The sequence below is a fragment of the Ranitomeya variabilis genome, chromosome 1 (genome assembly GCF_051348905.1).
Source record: "Ranitomeya variabilis isolate aRanVar5 chromosome 1, aRanVar5.hap1, whole genome shotgun sequence".
Lineage (NCBI taxonomy): Eukaryota > Metazoa > Chordata > Amphibia > Anura > Dendrobatidae > Ranitomeya > Ranitomeya variabilis.
Window position 1 is genome coordinate 312,435,575 of NC_135232.1, and position 26,928 is coordinate 312,462,502.

The following is a 26,928-nucleotide window of genomic DNA, read 5'->3' on the forward strand; positions in this document are numbered from 1 at the left end:
ACACCTGCATGAGTCCAATATTCTAATAATCCCCTACCTGGACGATCTCCTTATCGTAGGTAAAACGGCGGATCACTGTCTGGAACAGTTACATAAAGTGATGTCTGCTCTGGAGCGTCTGGGGTGGATGCTAAATGTTAAAAAATCACGCTTACAGCCCATGACGGTGCAGCGATTTTTAGGCCTGACCCTGGATTCCCAGGTTCAGGAATGCCGTTTGCCTCCTGAGAAAATTGATCGCCTGCACCTTCAGGTGCTGAATGCCTCTAAAAACCCCACCATGTCCCTTAGAAGAGCCATGTCTCTGTTGGGCTCTCTTCGTCCTGTATTCCAGCGGTCCGATGGGCCCAGTATCATACGAGGATACTTCAGGGCGAGGTGCTGTTACAACAAAAAAGGTTGGGGGGATGTCTGGAGAGCCTGATGACCCTATCCCAAGACGCTATTATGTCCCTCGGATGGTGGCTAGACCAAGAGAACCTGTCCACAGGGGTCCCCTGGGATTATAATGTAACTCGTATAGTCACCTCGGACGCTAGCCCTTCTGGGTGGGGGGCTCACATGGGAGATACGTTGGTCCAGGGGCTTTGGGATCGGGATCAGATAGAAATGTCTTCCAACCTAAAGGAGTTAACGGCTGTGGAACAGGCAGTTAAATCGCTCCTTGTCTCTCTACAGGGCCACCACGTGCGGGTATTCTCGGACAATCGGGTCGCCGTGGCGTACATAAATCACCAAGGCGGAACTCGTTCCAAATCCCTAATGTGCGTAGCAGATCGTCTATTCCATCTAGCAGAGCAACATCTTCTCTCATTGACGGCTCTTCACATAAGAGGGGCAGAAAACACTACGGCGGATTTCTTAAGCCGCAACACATTGAGGCAGGGAGAGTGGTCCCTGAACGACTCCATCTTCAACCTCATCGTGGAAAGATGGGGTCAACCAGAGGTAGACCTGTTTGCCACAAAAGAAAACAGGAAAGTGGCACAATTCTGCTCTCTCAACCCCAGAGAAAATCCTCTGTCAGTAGACGCCCTCCTCATAGACTGGAACTTCAGGCTAGCCTACGCCTTTCCTCCCCTGTCTCTACTTCCTCTGGTGGTGAGGAAAATCAGGAACGACAAAGCCACAGTAATAATAATTGCCCCCTTCTGGCCCAGAAGGACGTGGTTTCCATGCCTGAGGGCTATGTCGATATCCGACCCATGGGTCTTGCCAGACATCCCGGATCTCCTATCCCAGGGCCCAGTCTACCATCCTCGGGCGGTTGGCCTTCATCTGACGGCGTGGATTTTGAGCGGGCGCTGTTAAAGGATAGGGGGTTCTCTCCGGGCCTCATTAACACTCTGCTGAAGAGCAGAAAAATAATTACCACAAAGATTTATGTTAGGATCTGGAAGAAGTTCCTTCAAAACTCGGGGGTAATAGCTGGTCAGTCAATACCAATAGACCAGATTTTTGAATTCTTACAGAAGGGGTTGGATATGGGGTTATCCCCAAATACACTTAAAGTGCAGGAATCAGCCTTAGGGGCCCTCTTTGGCTGCAACATTGCTGAGAATCACTGGGTCAGCAGATTCATCAGAGCGACAAAACGGTCTAGGCCAATGGTGAAGAATAGGGTCATGCCATGGGACCTGAACCTAGTCCTCTCGGCCATGACAGAGGCCCCATTTGAGCCAATTGCATCAGCCTCTATTAAAAATGTATCCCTTAAAGTAGCCTTCCTGGTGGCCCTAACATCGGCGCGTAGGATAGGCGACATCCAAGCATTATCCAGGGTTCCCCCTTACATGCAGCTTAGGGATGATAGAGTGATTCTCTCCCCTGATCCAGCATATCTTCCTAAAGTAGTGTCCAGGTTCCACAGAACACAGGAAATAGTTCTTCCATCTTTCCTCCCCAATCCTACTAACGATAAGGAAAGGAAGCTACACACTTTAGATGTGAAAAGATGTATCCTGGAATATCTGGCAGTAACTGATCCCTGGAAGATAGATAACGCCCTATTCGTGACCTATCAGGGTAGTAGGAAGGGTCACAGGTAGTGTTGAGCGATACCGTCCGATACTTGAAAGTATCGGTATCGGAAAGTATCGGCCGATACCGGCAAAGTATCGGATCTAATCCGATACCAATACAAGTCAATGGGACTCATGTATCGGACGGTATTCCTGATGGTTCCCAGGGTCTGAAGGAGAGGAAACTCTCCTTCAGGCCCTGGGAACCATATTAATGGGTAAAATAAAGAATTAAAATAAAAAATATTGCTATACTCACCTCTCCGACGCAGCCTGCACCTTACCGAGGGAACCGGCAGCGTTGTTTGCTTAAAATTCGCGCTTTAACTTCCTTACGTGAAGTCCCGGCTTGTGATTGGTCGCGCGCCGCCCATGTGGCCGCGACGCGACCAATCACAGCAAGCCGTGACGTAATTTTAGGTCCTTCAGGATTTTAAAATTACGTTCCGGCGTTGTGATTGGTCGCGTCGCGGTCACATGGGCGACGCGACCAATCACAAGCCGTGACGTCACGGGAGGCAGGAGACGCGCGCATTTTAAAATGCGCGCGTGTCCAGCCTCCCGTGACGTCACGGCTTGTGATTGCGTCGCGGTCGGTTACCCTCTATCGGGTTGCGCATTGATCATGTTCAACAGCTATGTACTAAATATTTGTCAGTACGCTTAGATGATGTGTGGAGGTGTTCCATAGTTATATCTATTGGCAGCTATCTGTTTCTGCAGTCAGTTTTACACCCTTCATTATACAGGTGTCTTTCATTTCAGCTGCATTTGTGGTTCGGGCATACCATCTGTTTGCTGGAGTTTATTTCTATCTGTACTTTAATATTCATTACTTAACAGTATGATTAGGGGGGATGGGGGGGTTTTTTACATCTTACAGAGTATATTGTATAATTTTGTTTTTAAATGTTTTTATATGCTGTAGGTCTGTGTGCACTTTATAATAAAGTTTATTGGTTTACTTATTTTGGTGGTCTCCCCCTTCTTTAGCGTACACTTCTCTTTTTTTCTTGTCTCAATCACAACGCCGGAACGTAATTTTAAAATACTGAAGGACCTAAAATTACGTCACGGCTTGCTGTGATTGGTTGCGTCGCGGCCACATGGGCGGCACGCGACCAATCAGAAGCCGTGACGTCACGGAAGGAAGGAAAAGCATGCATTTTAAGCAAAGAACGCTGCCGGTTCCCTCGGTAAGGTGCAGGCTGCGTCGGAGAGGTGAGTATAGCAATATTTTTTATTTTAATTCTCTCTTTTACACATTAATGTTGTTTCGATACCGATACCCGATACCACAAAAGTATCGGATCTCGGTATCGGAATTCCGATACCCGCAAGTATCGGCCGATACCCGATACTTGCGGTATCGGAATGCTCAACACTAGTCACAGGGCATCAAAATCTACTTTAGCTAGATAGCCTCCCTGATCCATCTCGCTGGCATACATCTCAAAGGGCAAGCCGGCGCCTGAAGGTCTGAAAGCGCATTCCACTAGAGCTATGGCGGCTTCGTGGGCGGAAAGATTGGAGGTGTCGATCGACCAAATTTGTAAGGCTGCTACTTGGTCTTCCCCACACACATTCTATAACCATTATAGATTGAACTTGGGTGCCTCTTCTGACCTCTCTTTTGGTGTAAGGGTGCTGCAAGCTGTAGTCCCTCCCTAGTTAGTTACTCTCTGTAATTCTCTCCGTAGTGCTGTCATGGACGACCGATAAAGTCTTAGTTACTCACCGGTTAACGGTGTTTTTCGGAGTCCATGACAGCACCTGTACATACCCTCCCGTCTTCTTAAGTTCTGGGTGTACACCTCTTGTTTTATTTATATAATTCACGGGTAGTGAATAGTTAGATATTGTATCATTGTTTATTATGTATGCTATTAACCTTGGTGGTCCTCTTGTGCTCTGTAAACCAACTGATGCGTGGGAGAGGTGCCGCCCTTATGTATCTGTAGGTTTCCTGTTCCTGAAGGGCGGATCCCCTCTCTCCGTAGTGCTGTCATGGACTCCGAAAAACACCGTTAACCGGTGAGTAACTAAGACTATTTCAAACATTTCTGTGTCTGTGGACCCAGAATGTTCTTCTAGCTGCTGGTCACCATCATTACTCTCATTCATTAGCTTAATACTACTTATCATATTTGAAGCATTGTCAGTTACGACAGAAAGAACTCTTTTTTAAGTTCATTTTCTTGCAGAACCTTTTCCACCAAGACCTGGAGAAACTCACTGGTGTGATGAGCTTTGGTATCTTTTACTGCCAATGTCTTGGTAACTATTTCATTTTTGTCACAAACAAATCGGACATTGATGGCAAAATAGTTCACTCTGACGTGTGCAGGCATCCATTTTAAGAAACAGAAAGCGTCCCTTGAGAGTTTTTTTAAGTTCTTCCTTTTGTTTAAAAGCTTATTCGATTACTAATTTTCTAATACTCTCTCTCTCCAGAGAAACACCAAGCTTGCGGGCCATTTCCCCATTCAGACACATAAAAGCTGGTCGTGAAAATAATGAAATAGGTACACTATCCTTTACAACAAGTTCTATGATCTGTTTTATAAATGTATCTACTGTCAGTGTCACAGTAACTTTGTCACTGATAAAATATCTTGCAACTGATGGCTGCAAAGTTCTCTGCTCCTTTGTTTGGCTGGAAGAGCTGGGCACTGGTTCATTGGTTTGGATGCAGTCTCTCTCATCCACTGCTTTCAGTACTTCTGGATGAAAGCGCTGTAAATGTCTCTTTAGATTAGAAGCTCTGGTAGGAGCATTTTTATCTTTGCCTGAATATGCACTGATCTTGGCTTCACAGCATTTGTTTTCGTCTGGATCATTTGTCATACACTGACAGACATAATGATTTCTATCTTGAGTGATGGTGAAATGTTCAAATACAGCTGATTTAATGTGACGCTTCTTTGACATTCTCAGGTTTTTAATTCTGCATTCACAATCCAAATGACAATTGTTTTTCCTAAAAACAATTGTACAAATTTATTGCCAGGTTGCACAACTGATATAGTGGTCAGTAATACTGTTATTCCTCATGTACTCACAGTTAACTGATGCAAAGTTTGTTGAAAGGATAATACTTCTTAGGCCATGTTCACACTTTGCGGTTTTTACCGCGGCGATTTTGATGCTGCGGGTCCGCAGCAGTTTCCATTTACATGTAAACCCTATGGAAACCGCTGTGCACATGCTGCGGGAAAAAACACGCAGAAACGCAGCGGTTTAAAACCCACAGCATGTCACTTTTGTGCAGAATCGCTGCAATTCTGCACCCATAGGAATGCATTGAACCGCTTACTTCCCGCATGGGGCTGTGCCCACGTTGCGGGAAGTAAGCGGTTAATGTGCGGGTGGTACCCGGGGTGGAGGAGAGGAGACTCTCCTCCAGGCCCTGGGAACCATATTTGGGGTAAAAAAAAGAATAAAAATAAAAAAAATCACGTTATACTCACCTCTCAGCGCTGCACGCAGACGGCCGGTCAGAGTTGCTGTGCGAACAGGACCTGCGGTGACGTCGCGGTCACATGACCGTGATGACGCCCGGGTCACATGACCGTGACGTCACGAAGGTCCTTCTCGGCACAGCATCTTTGGAACCGGAGCGCCGCGTGCAGCGCCGAGGAGATCCGGACAACGGAGGGTGAGTATAACCAATTTTTATTATTTTTAACATTACTATTGATGCTGCATATTGCTGCATATGCAGCATCAATAGTATAGGAGTAATCCCGCAGCGGAAACCGCGGAACAAACCGCGATAAATCTGCAGGGATAACCGCAGCGGATTTGCCCTGCAGATTTATCAATTCCGCTGCGGGAGAACCCGCAGAGGGATGCCGCAAAGTGTGAACATGGCCTTACAGTCTTCCTCTTCTGAGTAGCAGGTGTGAGATGCTTGGAAGACGCACACCTAGTAAACATCTAGTCTAGAGGAGGAGCTTTACTACTAAGAATTTGCAACACATTTTCACATTCAGTTTCATACATTGTAAGTAGGGGGGTTGGGGCAACATGCGGTTAACCAAGTATAAGATTAGATAAGGGCAGTGGAGAACAGTGACACACAAGAAGTAAGAAATGTATATCTCCAGCAGAACTGCTTATCACTGTTGTTCATAGTTTGATAGAACATATATATTTGAGTAACATTTATAAAATTCATATGAAAGTTCAATTATGAAATATTAATACATTTTTTTTTAAAGCTGGAGTCGGAGTCGGTACATTTCTACCGACTCCAACCAAAACTAACTCCAACTCCACGACTCCGACTCCACAGCCCTGGCTGTCAGAATCACTAAATACCAGGCGGCGGTCGCGAGCACCGCCCGTGTGCGCAAAATCGCCTGGACGCATCCATACGTCCAATGTCGTTAAGGAGTTATGGATACGCCAAGGTCGTGAAGGGGTAAGGAAAAGAAAAAAAAAAAAAAAACTGGAGTGAAGATTTAAGAATTATTCTGTAGCTTTTTCTATCGCTATAACTTATTTCCTAAAAGCCATTTGTCTTGAGGAAGGGTTCACACTTACCAATTTTTCTTTATTTTGCCAGATTCGTCAGTAACGAGGCTTTGTGTGCCTTAATTTAAATCACCAGACACTTCCAATTTCTTCTCCTTTAGGGCAGGTGCAGACAACCATAGATTCTATCATCCAAGTGAATCGCAAATGACACTCTGATCAAACTGTGATTCGATTATCTCAGATGAGGAAAAGATGAAGAAAAAAAAAAAAAAATTCTCCATCTTCTCCATTCTGCCAGACAGTTGAAATCAGAGTGCAGTCATATGTCATCAGAGTGCAGCCCGATGTTTTCCACACACTCATTGATTTGCATGCGGAGTGCAATCCGAATATAGGATGAAACCCAGTCATGCAGCAATTTTTACCTCGGACAGACACGGTCTGAGGAAGAAATCTGACATGTGCACGGCCCCCATAATCTGGGTGCGATCCAATGTTTTGTGTGATTGCATTCCGACAGCAAAATACACTCGTCTGCATGAGCCCTAATAGAAACAAATTTTGACATTTAGCTTTTGGAGAAGTCAGTAACACAGAAGTTGACTTTCTTCCCTACACTGTGGATGTTTCTTCAATGTTGTCCATTAATGGGACAACTGTCTGTGTCTTATTAGTTTAGTAGATAATGTATTCCTAGTTGTGACAGAACAGCTCATCAACATTAGTAATCAATGCACAAATGTATCTAATTCTAAAGGGATCACTTACTATTTCCTGCAACTGTTAAGGCATGAGACTGCTCCAAGTTGACCAAGGTCCCCGTTCACACAAGTGGATATCCTTCATTGACATGTCAGCAAAGAATGCTTGTTTAAATATCAGAGCTAGAGTGTAATGATCATACATACAGTCATGGCCGAAAGTGTTGGCACCTTTGAAATGGTTTCAGAAAATGAAGTATTTTTTCCAAAAAATTATTGTAATTACACATGTTTTGTTATACACATCTTTATCTCCTTTGTGTGTATTGGAACAACACAAAATCAGTCTGGACAAAATTGTTGGCCCCCTCAACATAAGCATTTGGTTGCACACCCTTTGGATTAAATAACTGCAATCAATCACTTCCTATAACCATCAACAAACTTCTTACAGCTCGCAATTGGAATATTTGACTGCTTTTTTTTTGCAATTTTAGGATCTCTCCACACGTGTTCAATGGAATATGGATCCGGACTCATTACTGGCCACTTCAGAACTCTCCAGTGCTTTGTTTCCATACATTTCTGGCTGCTTCTTGAAGTATGTTTGGGGTCATTGTCTTACTGGAAGACCCATAACCTAGGATACAAACCCAGTTTTTTGACACTTGTCACTACACTGCGACCCAAAATCTGTTGGTAATCTTCAAATTTCATGATGCCTTGAACAGTCATGGCACCCAGTGCCAGAGGTAGCAAAACAACCCCAAAACATCTTTGAACCTCCACTATATTTGATTGTAGGTACTATGTTCTTTTCTTTCTAGGCCTCATTCTGTTTTCGATAAACAATTAAATGATGTGCTTAACCAAAAAGCTCTATCTTGGTTTCATCTGTCCACAAGACTCTTTCCCAGGATTTTGGCTTACTCGCGTACAATTTGGCAAACTGCAGTCTAGCTTTTTTATATCTCTGTGTCAGCAGTGGGTCCTCCTGGGTTTTCTGCCATTATTTGGTTTCAGGTATGATTTTCATATTGTCCACAACTGTAATTTGCCACAGGTGAGTTTGATTGAGAATCACATGCTTGAAACAAAGTTGTTTACCCACAACTTTGGAAAGGTGCTAACAATTTTGTCCGGCCCATTTCAGGGGTTGTGTGTTAAATTATGTCCAATTTGCCTTTTGTTCTTTGTTTTTTTTTTTGTGTTATTCCAATACACAGAAATGAAAAAAAATCATTAGTAATTAAAATAAATTTTCGGGGATACATACCGTACTTCATTCTCTGGAACAATTTCAAGGGTGCTAACATTTGCGGCCATGACTGTAGATACAGCACAACATAGGCACTTCTCATGTCTTGCCCAAGTCTGTTCTGCAGCAGCAGTTTAGGACATTTAGCAGGATGCTAATTTCCCTCCCCACATGTCAACCACTGCCTGACATTCACTTCCAGAAAGATAAAAGGTTAAAAGGGAACCTGTCACTAAGTCTGAGTCCACTAAACTACCAGTATGCAACTGAGGTTTCCAGTTTCAAACATGTATATGTCAAAACTGTTTCAATATTACACAGTAAAAAGACTTCTAGATCACCTGGCAGTGAGCACTGTGTACAGATAAAGCAGAGGTAAGTACGCCTCATTACACTGCACACATCTTCTGGACTCATCATAGCAATGTAGAAATCCTTTTACTCAATCTAAATACTGCCCATATAGTACACCACTGATTGGCACCTTCCTGCCTATGCACACAGTTCACAAAAAGCTGTCAATCAATGGTGTGGGCAGAGTTAAACAGAGCTCATCATTTAGCGTCTTGGTAGATCTGCAGTAGATAAAACAGCAATTTTATCAAAACTGCAGCAACCAGTAAAGTAAATGACATATTGCTAAAATCAGGGTCTCTGTCCATCGATCATGCTGCTCTCAGATAAGGTAGCAAAAACCTGATGACAGTTGTTCCTTTAAAATAAATTCCCTCTTATTTTCAAGAATACTATATTAAATCAAACAAGAAGTTAAAAAGTAGAATATAATACAGTATAAAAAGTAAACAAATGGGATACAAGACAACCCAGAAAGGAAAGAGTGATCAGAGGCAACTTGGTCACACGAAGGTAAACCACATGTAATGAGCAGCATCAGGTACATTTTGCATTGTTGTTTTGGGAAAACATGCGTTAGCGGATAGCAACCGCCTGTGTTTTCAGGATATTTTTCTCTATTTGTGCTGCATGAGGTCCGGTTAAATCCTTATACTACCAAAAGCTAAAAGGGACAGTTTTTTTAATTAGAAGTAAATAGCAAAATTGTAGGTTTTGGTTTTTTTTTTTTACAATCACTTTGCAATTTTACTAGTGATGAGCGCATATACTCGTTACTCGAGATTTCCCAAGCACACTCGGGGGGCCTCAGAGTATTTTTTATTGCTCGGAGATTTAGTTTTCATTGCTGCAGCTGAATGATTTACATCCGTTAGCCAGCATAAGTACATGTGAGGATTCCTTAGCAACCAGTCAACCCCCACATGTACTTATGCTGGCTAACAGATGTAAATCATTCAGCTGCGGCAATGAAAACTAAATCTCCAAGCTTGCTCGAGAAATCTCGAGTAACGAGTATATTCGCTCATCACTAAATTTTACCTATTTACAAAGATGAAACAATCCCTTTCAACACAAAAAAAAAACAAACTGTATGTTTGGTATTGCCATGGAAAACCATGCTGCCAGTTCATTTTTATGCAATGAATTGCAAATGAATTCCAACTATGGTGGAACTGTGTTTTTTTTCAATTACCATTTCACAGCACTTTGAATTCATTTCTTATATTCTAGTAGATTATATGGTAATATGAATGGTGTCAATCAAAAACAAAAAACAAGCTCTCATACAGCTATGTTGACAAAAAAAAAAGTTATGGATCACATGAGCAGCGGAGGAAGAAGAGTGCAAAAACAAAAAATTGGCTGCGTCGTTAAGTTGCTAGGCTGGTTTCACACTTACGTTTTGATCTGCAGCGTTTAAAAAAAAAAAAAAAACGCAGGTGGTGAAAAAACGCATGTAAACGCGTGCAAACACTGCGTTTTTTAGACGCATGCGCTTTTGCTTGCAGAAAAAAAAAACGCGGCGTTTTGCCGCGTTTACATGTGTTTTTTCCTGCGTTTGCGATTTTGAAACGCATGCTGAGAAGTGTGTGACAGCTGCCAATCATCAAAATCAACTAGAAAACTCACTATAAATAGAAATAGCTAGGGTTAGGGTTTGGATCCCTAGGGTTAGGGTTTGGATCCCTAGGGTTAGGGGTAGCTTTTTATTAGAAGAATGTCCTGTCACCAGGTCACTGATAAGCCAAGCCACCCCCCCACCATCAAGGTGATAAAGGGATCCAAACCCTAACCCTAACCCTACCCCTAACCCTAGGGATCCAAACCCTAACCCTAACCCTAGGGATCAAAAACCTAACCCTAACCCTACCCCTAACCCTAGGGATCCATAGGGATTGGCTATTATGTTGACCTGGTGACCAGGACATTCTTCTAATAAAAAGCTTTGTTCAATGTGGACACCCCAAGATATACGGTATTGCTATAGAGTACTAAAAATATTAACTCGTAGAGTATTCACTGTCATATTGTTAGGGTTAGGGGTAGGGTTTGGATCCCTAGGGTTAGGTTTAGGGTTAGGATCCCTTTATCACCTTGATGGTGGGGGGTGGCTTATCAGGGTGCATTATTGTTTTTTTCTATAAAAACGCATGCGTTTTTAATGCAAGCAAACGCATGTGCTTAAAAACGCATGCGTTTACATAGACAACAATACATTTTTTTGCGGCAAAAAAAACGCCTCTAGAAATTACTACATGTTGCAATTCTGCGACAGAACGCATGCAGCAAAAAAACGCATGCGTCGTGATACGCGGCCAAACGCATACAAAAAAACTCATGCGTTTTTAATGTTAAACATAGGGAAAAAAACCGCATGTGTTTTTTTCTGTACAAACGCTGCAGATCAAAACGCAAGTGTGAAACCAACCTTAAAGAGGTTTTCTAGCAATAGCAAAAGACCTTTAGATTTGGTCAAAACCTTATACTAAGCAACTTGCTCATGTCCTCCCAGAACCAGTTCCCACAGCTTTACTGCCATGTTAGGTGCAAGACAGCAAAGTCTCCCACCCCACACTGGCACATAATCAGTGAGGCATGTATAAAGGGGCCTGGCTGACTGGTTATTTAGCGAAGGTCCTTATATCGTCTATGCATCGGTCATGACAGAGCAGTCGGCTGGCAGAGGCCGGCGGCTGGCAGAGGCCAACACAAGAAGCTCTCTTCTGCAGAAAACAATGAGCAAGTGGTATTTCCAGCACCAGCACTGAAAGTGGGACATTGGTGGATCTTTCACTGAAAGTTTATTATGAAGTTGTGTATATTTCAATTTTACACATGTATGCAGAGCTTTTTTTTAGCTGGTGAACCCCTATAAATATCACTCGATTGTGGATAGATTTCTCACACCTTAGTCCTGGTTCTGCAATATCTTATGTATTACAGGCAATAAGGTCATCACCTCCGTGTTCTGTGACACCAATATGGTCACCTCTCACTTTTAAAGAAGGGGAGACGTAATATAATTTGGGGGAACTTTATCCCATAGGTATAACTCATAATAGGTGAGACTGCTCAACATATCACAAATAATAAAGCTCTGCGTTGCAGCAAGTGTACTGATATAGGCAATACTGTACCACTGACATAACATTTCCCAATCTGGAATTTTGTATTCCTAAGTGGGCACTTTTATCCCAGTTATTCATTCTCTATAGAGCTGCTGGCACAGCATGCACACTGCTGCTCCATTCTAGTAGGAAGAAAACGTCCCCGTTCTGTTAATCAATGAGGATCCTAGTGTTTGGACTCCAAACAACCCCTTTAGGGGCCCATATACACATTGGATAGCATCGTTCTCCCCGAGAGAAGCAACCGGCTGACATTTCAGTTGGTGGCTTTCTCATATAGAACACATTAGTGCTGGGGTGAATAAGGGCTCCTGTGTAGGACGTGTGGGCTGAGATGGCCGTCAGTCAAACGAGTGTCCGACAACCATCTAATGTACATGGTCAGCCACAGGCTATGGTCACACAACAGCATGACAACACAGAAGAAAAAGCTTTAAAAAGAAGTGAATGACAAAATCTGCACAGGACAGTGCCAGAAATGTGTCCGTGTTTTGTTTGTATCACCAGGTTGTGGATTTTATTATGAAATAAAATTTGAAGAGATTATTGCACCAATCAACTTTAGCCTTCTTGGACAGATGAAAAATTGTCTGTTTTTTTTCTGGATGAAAATTGGATGGGTTTTTTCTTTTTTTAATACAGTCATGAACTAGATGATATCCAGTTACCATATTCATGCGCCCTCCTTAAGAAAGAATATCAGAGGGATGGGGCCCAATATCCCCACCCATCATCTGCACTAGCTCTGGCGCCAACGGGATATTAACAGTGCATGGCGTCTAGCAGCAGAGTGGCAGGTGGTCGCTGCCAATACCTGCAGCTCGACTCCTTAACTGGTCACCATAAGCCCGGAGTGCTGCTTTAGAGCGTCCAGGCCCGCGTGTACGATCTGCCACTAATAACAAGCACACCAGAATGTGGGGGCTACCGCTGCACCCCAAATACAGAAATGGTGAGCACTGAGTACAACCTCTATCCTCTGTGCTTTCCCCATGGGGCATCCTATGGACAGAAGAGGAGAGCCATTATAACAGTCACCTGGCCTCCATAGGCCGGCAGCCTGGGCGCCCTGCCCTCTGGATGGCGGCAGCATATACTGTCTGGGCTCTCCTGCTAACTGCCGGCACATAGTAATGGCGCCCTCACCTCGGAACACGTCGTACCAGGCCTTCTTGCACCTCTGGTGCTGCACGCCATTCAGGTGCTTCTTGCGGTTGTGAAGATTGTCCTGGAAGGAGCGGTCGCAGTAGTCACAGAAGTAGCGGCGGCCCATGGAGAGGACCCCGGGCAGCGTACAGCCGCTGCCCCCTCAGCCCCGGCACTGCTCCGCGTCACGGCTGCTCTCCAACCTCGTATTGTTTACAGCAAAGTACTTCGCTACTGCACTGGACGAGTTAACGCATGCGCAGAGTCTGGTCATGTGACCGGATGTTGTCGCCTTTTTATTACGTCAAGGAGAGGCGCTTTGCATTTGCCTGCTATCACGTGACCGCGACGTCACGCCGCCTTCTAGCAGCTCCATCCGAGCCTCTGCTCCGCCACCATGTCTCTGCTGAACACCGTGTACCGCTCCGTCTTCCGCCGCACCTCCACGTTCACCCTCAGCATCGTGCTCGGGGTGGTGCTGTTTGAGCGGGCTTTTGACCAAGGAGCCGACGCTTTGTTCGAGCACCTCAACCGAGGGGTAAGGGCACTGGGGTGACCGGTCCAAGGGCACGGCGGGGTCAGCTGTAGAGCGGACACTGATACTGGGGGAACCGACCTATGAGAGGTCAAGGGCAGATGCCGAGCACTGGCAGGAGGCCATGCAGTGTGCGGATAGCGCCGCCTCTGTCACATGGAAGGAACTGCAGCTGCCCCATCTCGTGTTAGGTGCTAGTTAGCGCTGATATTATTGTTTATTATTCTAGCGCCATTTATTGCATGACACTTTACAAGTGAGGAGGGGTATACAGTATTCAAAGCATCAGGAGGCCGTAAGAACAGCTCAGTGACCCGTCACACCTCACTGGGCATGCCATCAGCAACCTGGGCACCTGACTATGCAACAAAAGGAGTGTGATAAAGAATCACTATATAGCGTCACCTTCCAATGACAAACGCAGCCATGTACTGTCAGGCCAGGAATGAAAACTGCCCCACCCCCTTCAGTTCATCACTGTATCTGATGGCCAGGGATTCATTGGTAGCCTATGCATTGTTGCTTCAATCAATTATGGACTTAGGACCTCAATCCTTGATTATTTGGGTCTGAGGCCTGATCTCTAGTGACTGTCAATCTGTTGGATAAATGTTTTTTTTGTACAACCCCTTTTAAAGGGAACCTGTCAGTAGAATTGTGCACAGTAACCTACAAACAGTGTCAGGTCGGTGCCATTATACTGATTACAGTGATACCTTGGTTGATGAAATCCATCTTGTGGTTGTTGTCTAACTCAAAACTGAAAAAAAAGATTATTGATATTCTCGTGCTTCGAGGCGGCCTGTGGGGGGTCTTCATGTGATGCTCTGATTATATATTCATAATGCAGACTACTGATAGGTGACTAATCCCTCACGGACCTGCCCCCTAGTTTACATAATGACTATATACATTCTGGGGAAAAATCCCTTGTGCAGGCAGGCGCCAGCCGTGCACCTGCTCTGCAGCATAATCGCATGTGTACTGTGATAATAAATGTGCTTGAGGTTATCCTGATGGATTTTTTTAATACTGTTTGAAAATGGTTCCCTCCGCACAGTAGCAGCTATCAGTGTATATAGAGGTGATCCGATGGCTGCTAGTGTGCAGGCGACTCCATTGTGGGGGAGGAATTTATTTTTTTCTTTTTGGACTGCTATACCCCTTTTCCCACCCCTGTGTCTTGTCTATTGTTTGATTGTTTTGGTTTTCTGAAGGTAATTTGTGGATTGGGTTTGTTTAGTATGGCATCAAGCATAACTAATATATTAAGGCTTATTGGAGTTTGTCTTTCATTGTTTCCACATGCATTATGTCTTGATGTCCATAGAGGGAAATGTTTCCCAAAAGAAAATCTTTAATGTACTCTTAATTGACTTTCTATCCTGATTTATCAAAATGTTAATGTGCTGCAGCAAAGACAGAAGGGAGCTAGCCCCAGGGACGGCCGGCTGTATTTCTTATATGTTCTAGCATTTTAGATCCACTTATCTGAAGTGGACAACGCCTTTAAAATATTTTAATCAATCCAGCTAAAACTGAATTAAAATACTCTCAATTTGGGATTATATGGCTGTTCTGACATGAATTTTCAAAAATACGTACACTAGCATTTTCATGGTATGTTCATCCACCCAGCTCTCCTGCTATGAAGTGCACATAGTACATCACCCAGCTTTGCACATAGACTTTCCTCTGCTCATAGCATCCACATGGTATGCCTTTCAGCTAACCCCAACTTACCCTGTGATATTTATGACCTTGTTTACTTAAGCTTGATTGTATGCATCTGGTCCACCCTTAATTCTCTGACCAAGATGAGCAGAGACCACTCCTCTCTGCTTCACACCTGAACGCACTTAGTTTTCCATATATTGCATAGCGCAAGTCTGCATGACTTAGTCTGCACTGTGATTTCTAGAAGTGTGTTCTAAAAGTGTGGATTACATTAGAATTAAAACCTGAATTGAACCTGAAGGTAACTGGCCAGTCACTGTAAACAATGTTTCTGTTTGTTTTCACTTTCACCCCTATAATCTTTCACTGTCTGCTACCTCCCCCAATCCCCATACCAAGTAAGGAACTGTTCATCTCCTCTTCAATCCTCCCCATCCATCTCACCTCCTCCTCAGAACTGTTCCTTAGCATACAATCCTCTGTCTCAAAGCACAGGCAGCCCCCTCATGCCCTCTCCTGCTCCCACCTGCTAACACTATCTCTGCTCCTTCTCACTGCTGGTGATATCTCTCCAAATCCTGGTCCTCCTCACCATATTCCCACAGTCATTTCTACCTCCCATCCACGCTCTATCAAAAACTTCCGTAACCTCTCTAACCTTATACCCATTCACCCAGCCCCCGCTTCCCCAGTCCCACTAACAGGAGCTCTATGGAACGCTCGCTCTGTCTGTAACAAGCTTTCGTACATCCATGATCTCTTTGTTACTACCAAACTCTCCTTCCTCGCCATCACCGAAACCTGGCTCACCCCTTCTGACACAGCCTCCCCTGCTGCACTCTCTTACGGTGGCTTCCACCTTTCTCACACACCCCACCCCAGCAGCAAACATGGCGGAGGAGTTGGTTTTCTCCTGTCAGATAACTGCTCCTTCACCCCAATCCCACTGCCACCCTGTTACCCTCCCTTCCTTTGAGGTGCACTCTGTGCGCATCTACTCCCCCTCCAACCTCCAACTGGCTGCCATTTACCGCCCCCCAGGGCCAGCCACCACCTTCTTTGACCACTTCACCACCTGGCTACTTCATTTCCTTTCTGCGGACATCCCCACTATCATCATGGGCGATTTCAACATCCCCATTGACACTTCCCTCTCAGCTGCCACTAAACTTCTATCTCTCACTTCCTCCTTCGGCCTCACTCAATGGTCTTCTGCAGCCACTCACAAAGATGGTCACACACTGGACCTCATCTTCACCCGCCTCTGCTCCCTATCTAACCTCTCTAACTCACCTCTTCCACTCTCTGACCACAACCTTCTCACATTCTCATCTCTCTCCACTCCAGGTCTACAATCCCCACCCCACAAACTTTCACATCCTCGCAGAAATCTTAAACATCTTGACCTACATTCATTCTCGGAATCCCTCCTCCCTCTCACAGACATAAGTTCCATACACAATGCGGATGACGCTGCCGCTCTATATAACACCACAATAGCTGTAGCTTTGGAATCTGCTGCCCCACTTACACATACCAAAGCTCGCAAAATCAACAGACAGCCCTGGCACACCAGCCTGACCAAAGAACTGAGGCGAGCTTCCAGGGCTGCTGAGCGCAGATGGAAAAGATCCCATTCCAACGACCACTTCATCGCATTCAAACAGTCCCTCACTACTTTCAAGACCACACTCGCCACAGCTAAACAAACCTACTTCTCAGCTCTCATATCCTCCCTGTCTCACAACCCTAAACAGTTATTCAACACCTTCAATTCTATCCTCCCTCCCCACTTATCTCAGCTGAAGACTTTGTCTCATTTTTCAAGCAGAAGATTGATAGCATCAGAGACAGTTTTGGTCAACAAGCCCCAGAGCCCTTCCTCCCGACTTCCCAGCCCTCCACCTCCAAAACCAACTTCTCCACCATTACAGAAGATCAACTCTCCACTCTACTCTCAAGATCGCATCTCACCACCTGTGCACTTGACCCACTCCCATCCCACCTCATCCCAAACCTCACCACAGTCTTCATCCCAACCCTAACCCATCTCTTCAACCTATCACTAACAACTGGTGTTTTCCCCTCAAGATTTAAACATGCCTCCATCACACCTATCCTCAAAAAGCCCTCTCTTGACCCATCCTCTGTATCTAGCTATCGCCCTATATCACTTCTCCCTTATGCCTCCAAACTACTGGAACAACACGTCTACCTTGAACTGTCCTCCCATCTCTCTTCTTGCTCCCTCTTTGACCGCTTACAATCTGGCTTCCGGTCACACCACTCCACTGAAACTGCCCTAACTAAGGTCACCAACGACCTCTTAACCGCCAAGAGCAAACAACACTACTCTGTTCTCCTCCTCCTCGACCTGTCGGCTGCCTTTGACACAGTGGACCATTCCCTATTATTATAGACCCTCTCATCCCTTGGCATCACAGACTTGGCCCTATCCTGGATCTCATCATACCTAACAGACCGGACATTTAGCGTCTCCCACTCACACACCACCTCCTCACCTCGCCCCCTATCTGTCGGAGTCCCGCAAGGTTCAGTCCTTGGGCCCTTGCTCTTCTCCATTTACACCTTTGGCCTGGGACAGCTCATAGAATCTCATGGCTTTCAGTATCACTTCTATGCTGATGACACACAGATCTACATCTCTGGACCAGATATCACCTCCCTACTAACCAGAATCCCTCAATGTCTGTCCACTATTTCATCCTTCTTCTCCGATAGATTTCTGAAACTTAACATGGACAAAACAGAATTCATCATCTTTCCCCCATCTCACGCGACCCCCCCCAACGAACCTAACCATTACAGTGCATGGCTGCCCACTCTCCCCAGTCCCACAAGCTCGCTGCCTCGGGGTAATCCTTGACGCTGATCTCTCCTTCAAACCACATATCCAAGCCCTTTCCACTTCCTGCCGACTTCAACTCAAAAATATTTCACGAATCCGTTCATTCCTCAACCAAGAATCTGCAAAAACCCTAGTCCATGCCCTCATCATCTCTCGCCTTGACTACGGCAACCTCCTGCTCTGTGGCCTCCCCTCGAACACTCTCACACCCCTCCAATCTATTCTAAACTCTGCTGCCCGACTAATCCACCTGTCCCCCCGCTATTCCCCGGCCTCTCCCCTCTGTCAATCCCTCCACTGGCTCCCCATTGCCCAGAGACTCCAGTACAAAACCCTAACCATGACATACAAAGCCATCCACAACCTGTCTCCTCCATACATCTGTGACCTCGTCTCCCGGTACTTACCTACACGCAACCTCCGATCCTCACAAGATCTCCTTCTCTACTCCCCTCTTAATAAATGGCGCTATAACAATAAATAATAATAATAACTAGTCTCATCAGGTCTAAGATCCATGTAATAATGTATATAATTTGGATTCTAATATACGGTTTAATATGCCAGCTCTATTTTGTATTAATTTAAAATCTTTCTTGGTATTTCTAGAAAATGTGGAAACACATCAAGCACCAGTATGAACAAAATGAAGAGTAAGAAAGTTCAAGAGGTCCAGAACACCTGCCTGAATCTTACACAGTGCATCTTTCCCAGGATTAGATTGTACAGGACAAGTCTCGCCTGCTTTGTGACTTCTTAGATTCACCTTTTTGTTAAAAAAAAAAACGTCTACAACGTCATCTTTGCCTTGCTGCTATGGATTGATGGAATCAGAATTGGCATAAAACTCAACAACTCCTGTAATAAACATATTGTTATTTAATATCCAGTGGTTGCCTTTGTTGTTAGGTTATATTCACACGTGTTGTTCTGACTTTGTTTGAAGAGTACATTAAAATGGTGTCCATAAAATTACTATGCGATGCCTACAAGTCACCTAGATTTTACTTGAGACAGTGCAATAATTAGTCAAAAATGCCTCAATGAACATTAAATACTTAAACCTGTGGGGAATGTATTGACACACAATAACTGTGTTGTAGGTTTTCTTTATATTAGACTACAGGATCCATTTTGTTCCATTTTTCCAAAAGAAAAGTCAAGACACGATTCACCCTCTCCTGCTCTTAAATAAGTGACACAATGTACAATTGGTGGAGAAAGGTTGAACTTTTGATGGACCTAGATCTTTTTTCAACTTATGTAACTACAGTGCGAATCATTGCTGCAGCCAATCACTGACCTCACTGGCTCTGCTGATTTAGACAGAGAGCACCTCTGGCTGCATTGGTGATATCATCATATCCTATGCAGGGCCGGATTAAGGAGGTGGGTGGCCCGAGGCCCATTTTTTAAGGTGCTGCAATATGTAATGCAAAAACACAAAATGAAACGACCACAAGTTTATTTACAAAAATCATTTACACAGAGTAATTAAAGTAAAATCATTCATTTTTTACAATCCGGGCACTTTCCTTGATTTTTGTGCTGCAAAATCACTAATGATGTCACGAAAGTCCAATTCACGCAGTATATCTGACCTTGTCAACCCTTAAAGTCCTGAAAGCGCGTTAAAGATTAAAATATGTACATATGTATGTATATTGTAGAAATCTTGGCTGTCTATATCAAAGACTGCTGCTGGGCTCCATATGTCAGAGGCTTCTGCTGGGCTGTATATGTATGAGAGGCTTCTGCTGGGCTGTATATGTATGAGAGGCTTCTGCTGGGCTGTATATGTATGAGAGGCTTCTGCTGGGCTGTATATGTATGAGGGGCTTCTGCTGGGCTGTATATATATGAGGGGCTTCTGCTGGGCTGTGTATATATATATATATATATATATATATATATATATGAGGGGCTTCTGCTGGGCTGTATATATATGAGGGGCTTCTGCTAGGCTGTATATATCAGAGGCTGTTGCTGTACTGGCTGTATATGTATGAGAGGCTTCTGGGCTGTATATGTATGAGAGGCTTCTGCTGGGCTGTATATATATGAGGGGCTTCTGCTGGGCTGTATATATATGAGGGGCTTCTGCTGGGCTGTATATATCAGAGGCTGTTGCTGTACTGGCTGTATATGTATGAGGGTCTTCTGCTGGGCTGTATATATCAGAGGCTTCTGCTGGGCTGTATATATCAGAGGCTGTTACTGTGCTGGCTGTATATAGAATAGAGGCTGAGGGGCTGTATAAAGTGTATACACAGCAATATACTGTAAACAGGTCCACACTATATACATACAGTATACACCGACACACTAATGCAGGATATAGTGTGGACTTGTACATACTGTAAAGTACTGTGTAACATAGTAAGGCTGAAAAAAGACATTTGTCTATCCAGTTCAACCTATATTCCATCATAATAAATCCCCAGATCTACGTCATTCTACAGAACCTAATAATTGTATGATACAATATTGTTCTGCTCCAGGAAGACATCCAGGCCTCTCTTGAACCCCTCGACTGAGTTCGCCATCACCACCTCCTCAGGCAAGCAATTCCAGATTCTCACTGCCCTAACAGTAAAGAATCCTCTTCTATGTTGGTGGAAAAACCTTCTCTTCTCCAGACGCAAAGAATGCCCCCTGGTGCCCGTCACCTTCCTTGGTATAAACAGATCCTCAGCGAGATATTTGTATTGTCCCCTTATATACAAGGGGACAGGAGCTGCAAGAAAGATACATAGACACACACACACAGACAGAGATCATACTCGCCCACCGTGACACTGTTAAGATTGAACCACTTCACCTCTCAATCTTCAGTGACGGAAGATCCAGAGTGAAGTCCTGCCGCGCTCTGCGGTGGAGAATCCTCTTCTCGCACCGACATCGTGGCTCCACCTCCTTCCTCAAAGGTAGCTGAACAAACTCTCATCTGATCTAACCCGAGGGAGCGATCATATAGCTTAATAGGTAGCGCCTAGAAGCTTCTGTTGGGATCGGAGAAGGCTGCCGCATGCCATAAGTTAAGCATTAGGTACAGGGAGGTTACTAAAGAAGTCTGACTAGGCTAGCCAGGTCAGTGGATGCTGACGCAGGTCAGGTGCCATGACTCTGCTGCTCTGCGCCAGCCACTGAGATGTAGAACCGTAGCCAGGTGGTCCCTACACTTTCAATAGTTTCTTAAATGTTCCTTATCATTAGAAATGGTTCACAGCAAAGAGACGTGTATTTCACATGTTTTGAGATATTTATCCCTATATTGGTGGGAGGCCCAGGGCCCCTTGGGCCCACCCCTAAATCCGGGCCTGATCCTATGACTAATAGCGCTTAAATGCCAGAAACGCATCAGGATTTATATATATTTCTTGGATTCCATGTTTTTAATGAATATTTAACAAAGCATGAAATGTTTACTTATTGTTGGATGGATGTGCCGCTCATTTCCTCTTATCCTTGAATCTCTGCAGGCACCATGTTCTAGAGCAGGAGGGGATGCAGTGAGCAGTTCTTTAAGTGATTAACAGCTAACAATGTATAAATGTGCATACAGAGATAGCTGTCAATCACTGATAGGACCGCCCACTGGATCAAAAATCCCAGAAAGAGCAGAGGATTAACCCCTTTGCAAGATGCACTGTACTAGTACTGTGCTTGTTGCTTCTCTCCCTTTAATGTGGGCTTCGGCAGTGAGCCCACATCTTTAATGGGACATGTCAGCTGTTTTGAAAGCAAGTGAGGTATTCTGCTACATAGAGGCAATCGGGTTATGGCAGCTTCTAGTCTCCCATGGAGACTATTGAAACATGCCAAAAGTAAAAGAAAAAAAAGTTTTTAAAGAGTTTAAATCAAACATACACATATTTGGTATTGCTGCGTTCAGAATCACCCGATCGATCAAAAAAAGGATTAACCTAATCGCTAAATGACGTAGTGAGAAAAAAAAGTCAGAACGCTAGAATTACGTTTTTTTTGGTCGCCGCGACATTGCATTAAAATGCAATAACGGGCGATCAAAAGGTCGTATCCACCAAAATGGTATCAATAAAAACATCAGCTCGGCACGCCAAAAATAAGCCCTCACCCAACCAGAGATCACAAAAAATGGAGACACTTCGGGTCTCGGGAAAATGGCGCAATAAATATATATATATTTTAAAAAAACAAACTGGATTTTTTTTTACCACATAAATACAAAAAGAATCTAGTCATGTTTAGTCTCTATGAACTCAATGACCTAGAGAATCATAATGGCAGGTCAGTTTTAGCATTTGGTGAACATGGTAAAAAAAAAATCCACAAAACGTTGTGGAATTGCACTTTTTTTGCAATTTCACCGCACTTGGATTTTTTTTTACTGTTTTTTTGAGTACACGATATAGTAAAACCAATGGTGTCATTCAAAAGTACAACTCATCCAGCAAAAACCATGCCCTCACATGGCCATATTGACGGAAAAATTAAAAAAAGTTATGGCTCTGGGAAGAAGGGGAGCGAAAAACAGAAATGAAAATGGGCTGCGGCGCGAAGGGGTTAAATGACTAAAACACAAGTTAGGCTGGGGTCACACTTGCGAATGCAATGCGAGAAATTTGCGTCAGTTTCTCACATCCAGGGCCGGTTTTAGGCAAAGTGGGGCCCAAGGCAAAGTTTAAAATGGGTCCCCAAATGCTAACATATTGCACATCATACAGAAGCATTTCTGCTGTATTTACATGCGCTGATCTCAGGCCGCTAAACGAGTGTGATCGACAATAGTGAAGTCGTTGGACGCTTGTTTCCCGGCCTCTTTCCACCATCTGAGAAAGAATGAAGGGGACAGAACGATCACTAACAGATCACCATACAGTATCATGTTATCAACCGCACATCTACAGTTTATATTCTGCTGAGAACACGATTTTTATTCCGGCATAAACAATCCAATCACCCAATGAATATGCAGCATTTTGCTTGTTTAGTATAATATACCCCATAGTCCTCCATATAATATAATGTGCCCCATAGTCCTCCATAAAGTATAATACACTCCTCATAGTCCTCCATATAGTATTATACACTTCCCATAGTCCTCCATATAGTATAATACACTCCTCATAGTCTTCCATATATTAAAATATACTCCTCAGTCCACCATATAGCATAATACACTCCTCACAGTGCTCCATATAGTATAATGCACCGCCATAGTCATCCATGTAGTACAATTCACTTCCCATAGTATAATGCACCCCATAGCTCTTCATATAGTATAATGTATTCCCCATAGTCCTCGATACAGTATAATTCAGCCCACATATAGTATAATGCAGCCACCACCCCACAGAGAATAATGCAGCCACCCCAGAGTATAATGTAACCCCCCCACAGAGTATAATGTAACCTCCCCATAGAATATAATGCAGCCCCCCATATAGTATAATGTAGCCCCCTCAGAGTATGATGCAATCACCCCTCATAGAATATAAATATAATACAGCCCCCCCATAGAATATAATGTAGCCCCGAACAGGATATAATACAGCCCACCTCCCCATAGAATATAATGTAGCCCCATCAAAGGGTATGATGCAATCATCCCTCATAAAATCTAATAAAGCCCCACACAGAATATAATGCAGTCCCCTCCATAGAATATAATGTATAATGTACCCCCCAAATATATAACACAGCCACATAGTATATAACACAGCCTCCCCCATAGAATATAATATACCCCCATAGTATATAGCACAGCCCACACAGTAGTATACAGCACTGCCCACAGTACTATACAGCAGAGCCCACAGTACTATACAGCAGAGCCCACAGTACTATACAGCAGAGCCCACAGTACTATACAGCAGAGCCCACAGTAGTATACAGCAGAGCACACAGTAGTATACAGCACTGCCCACAGTAGTATACAGCACTGCCCACAGTAGTATACAGCAGAGCCCACAGTAGTATACAGCAGAGCCCACAGTAGTATACAGCACTGCCCACAGTAGTATACAGCACTGCCCACAGTAGTATACAGCAGAGCCCACAGTAGTATACAGCACTGCCCACAGTAGTATACAGCAGAGCCCACAGTAGTATACAGCAAAGCCCACAGTAGTATACAGCAAAGCCCACAGTAGTATACAGCACTGCCCACAGTAGTATACAGCACTGCCCACAGTAGTATACAGCACTGCCCACAGTAGTATACAGCAGAGCCCACAGTAGTATACAGCAGAGCCCACAGTAGTATACAGCAGAGCCCATAGTATACAGCACTGCCCACAGTAGTATACAGCAGAGCCCACAGTAGTATACAGCACTGCCCACAGTAGTATACAGCACTGCCCACAGTAGTATACAGCAGAGCCCACAGTAGTATACAGCAGAGCCCACAGTAGTATACAGCAGAGCCCACAGTAGTATACAGCAGAGCCCACAGTAGTATACAGCACTGCCCACAGTAGTATACAGCAGAGCCCACAGTAGTATACAACAGAGCCCACAGTAGTATACAGCAGAGCACACAGTAGTATACAGCACTGCCCACAGTAGTATACAGCAGAGCCCACAGTAGTATACAGCACTGCCCACAGTAGTATACAGCACTGCCCACAGTAGTATACAGCACTGCCAACAGTAGTATACAGCAGAGCCCACAGTAGTATACAGCACTGCCCACAGTAGTATACAGCACTGCCCACAGTAGTATATAGCACTGCCCACAGTAGTATACAGCAGAGCCCACAGTAGTATACAGCACTGCCCATGGTAGTATATAGCAGAGCCCACGGTAGTATACAGCAGAGCCCACAGTAGTATACAGCACTGCCCACAGTAGTATACAGCAGAGCCCACAGTAGTATACAGCAGAGCCCACAGTAGTACACAGCAGAGCCCACAGTAGTATACAGCAGAGCACTGCCCACAGTAGTATACAGCACTGCCCACAGTAGTATACAGCAGAGCCCACAGTAGTATACAGCAGAGCCCACAGTAGTATACAGCAGAGCCCACAGTAGTATACAGCAGAGCCCACAGTAGTATACAGCACTGCCAACAGTAGTATACAGCAGAGCCCACAGTAGTATACAGCAGAGCCCACAGTAGTATACAGCACTGCCCACAGTAGTATACAGCAGAGCCACAGTAGTATACAGCAGAGCCCACAGTAGTATACAGCACTGCCCAAAGTAGTATATAGCAGAGCCCACAGTAGTATACAGCAGAGCCACAGTAGTATACAGCAGAGCCCACAGTAGTATACAGCACTGCCCACAGTAATATATAGCAGAGCCCACAGTAGTATACAGCAGAGCCCACAGTAGTATACAGCAGAGCCCACAGTAGTATACAGCACTGCCCACAGTAGTATACAGCAGAGCCCACAGTAGTATACAGCAGAGCGCACAGTAGTATACAGCAGAGCCCACAGTAGTATACAGCAGAGCACTGCCCACAGTAGTATACAGCACTGCCCACAGTAGTATACAGCACTGCCCACAGTAGTATACAGCAGAGCCCACAGTAGTATACAGCAGAGCCCACAGTAGTATACAGCACTGCCAACAGTAGTATACAGCAGAGCCCACAGTAGTATACAGCAGAGCCCACAGTAGTATACAGCAGAGCCCACAGTAGTATACAGCCCTGCCCACAGTAGTATATAGCACTGCCCACAGTAGTATACAGCAGAGCCCACAGTAGTATACAGCACTGCCCACAGTAGTATATAGCAGAGCCCACAGTAGTATACAACAGAGCCCACAGTAGTATACAGCACTGCCCACCGTAGTATACAGCAGAGCCCACAGTAGTATACAGCAGAGCGCACAGTAGTATACAGCTGAGCCCACAGTAGTATACAGCAGAGCCCACAGTAGTATACAGCAGAGCCCACATCTCCCCTTCCCTCTCCTCCTCTCTCCTCCAGAGAATGGCCGCACAGTCCAGTAAAAAAAAACACAAGCTCCTTACCTCTCCCCGAGCCCACGCTGCTCCCTGCTCCTGTGTCGGCGGCTGCCGCCGCACTGCCTGGCACACAGTGAGTACGCGATGACGCGCACCCGCTGTGTCAGAGGCAGAGCGAGGAATGATGGGAGAGGGAGCGTCAGGTGACGCTCTCTCCTCCATCATTGCATTGAACTGTACCGGCAGACGCCGGTATAGTTCAATGCGGTGGGGAAGTCGGCGCTGGCGGCAGGCGGGCCCCCCTGCCTCACAGGGGCCCCATAGCGGCTGCGTGACTTGCCGCTAGCTGGGGGCCCCTGGAGGAGCGGGGGCCCCAGGCAGCTGCCTGGTCTGCCTGCCCTGCTCACATCACTACCTGGCACTGCCGCCGGCACTCGGGAACGGAGCGTGCGGCGGCATGTATTTCTATGCAGATGAACGCTCTGGTCCTGAGTGCCGGCGGCAGTGCCGGGTATTGATGCGAGAGACTCGTATTGCACTTGCAAGTGTGACCCCAGCCTTATACTGAATCTTTTATCAAAACTATATTTCAATCTATGTGGCTCCTCCTGTCTCTCACATGGAGCCTGTACTTTCATGGTGACTATTTTCTTTAAAATATGTCTATTCACTACACTGAGCTATACACTATGTTCCAAATTATTATGCAAATTACATTTTTCTCTGATTTTCCTAAATGGTCGGTGCAATAAATCAGTCTAATAAAAGTCATCACCCGTTAGATTATACATCGAATTTTATTGAAGAAACCTCCCAATGATAACAGTATAATCTCCAAAATGAATAAAA

At 44.8% G+C, this 26,928-nt stretch overlaps 2 protein-coding genes across 2 annotated transcripts in view; one reads left to right on the forward strand and one right to left on the reverse strand.

Moving 5' to 3' along the window:
* The window catches only part of ZMAT5 (zinc finger matrin-type 5), an 84,260-nt gene extending 70,908 nt beyond the window's left edge, over positions 1–13,352 (reverse strand). Inside the window, exon 1 of the mRNA XM_077297001.1 lies at positions 13,094–13,352. Within this exon, the coding sequence (XP_077153116.1) occupies positions 13,094–13,220 (127 nt within the window). The 5' untranslated portion in view covers positions 13,221–13,352. The remainder of the gene's footprint in view (positions 1–13,093) is intronic.
* Positions 13,353–13,422: 70 nt separating this feature from the next.
* UQCR10 (ubiquinol-cytochrome c reductase, complex III subunit X) lies at positions 13,423–19,059 on the forward strand. Its single transcript, XM_077297014.1, has 2 exons — positions 13,423–13,631; positions 18,784–19,059. Exons 1-2 carry the CDS (start codon positions 13,491–13,493, stop codon positions 18,829–18,831), a joined length of 189 nt encoding a protein of 62 aa, XP_077153129.1. The 5' UTR covers positions 13,423–13,490; the 3' UTR covers positions 18,832–19,059.
* Positions 19,060–26,928: the final 7,869 nt, after the last annotated feature.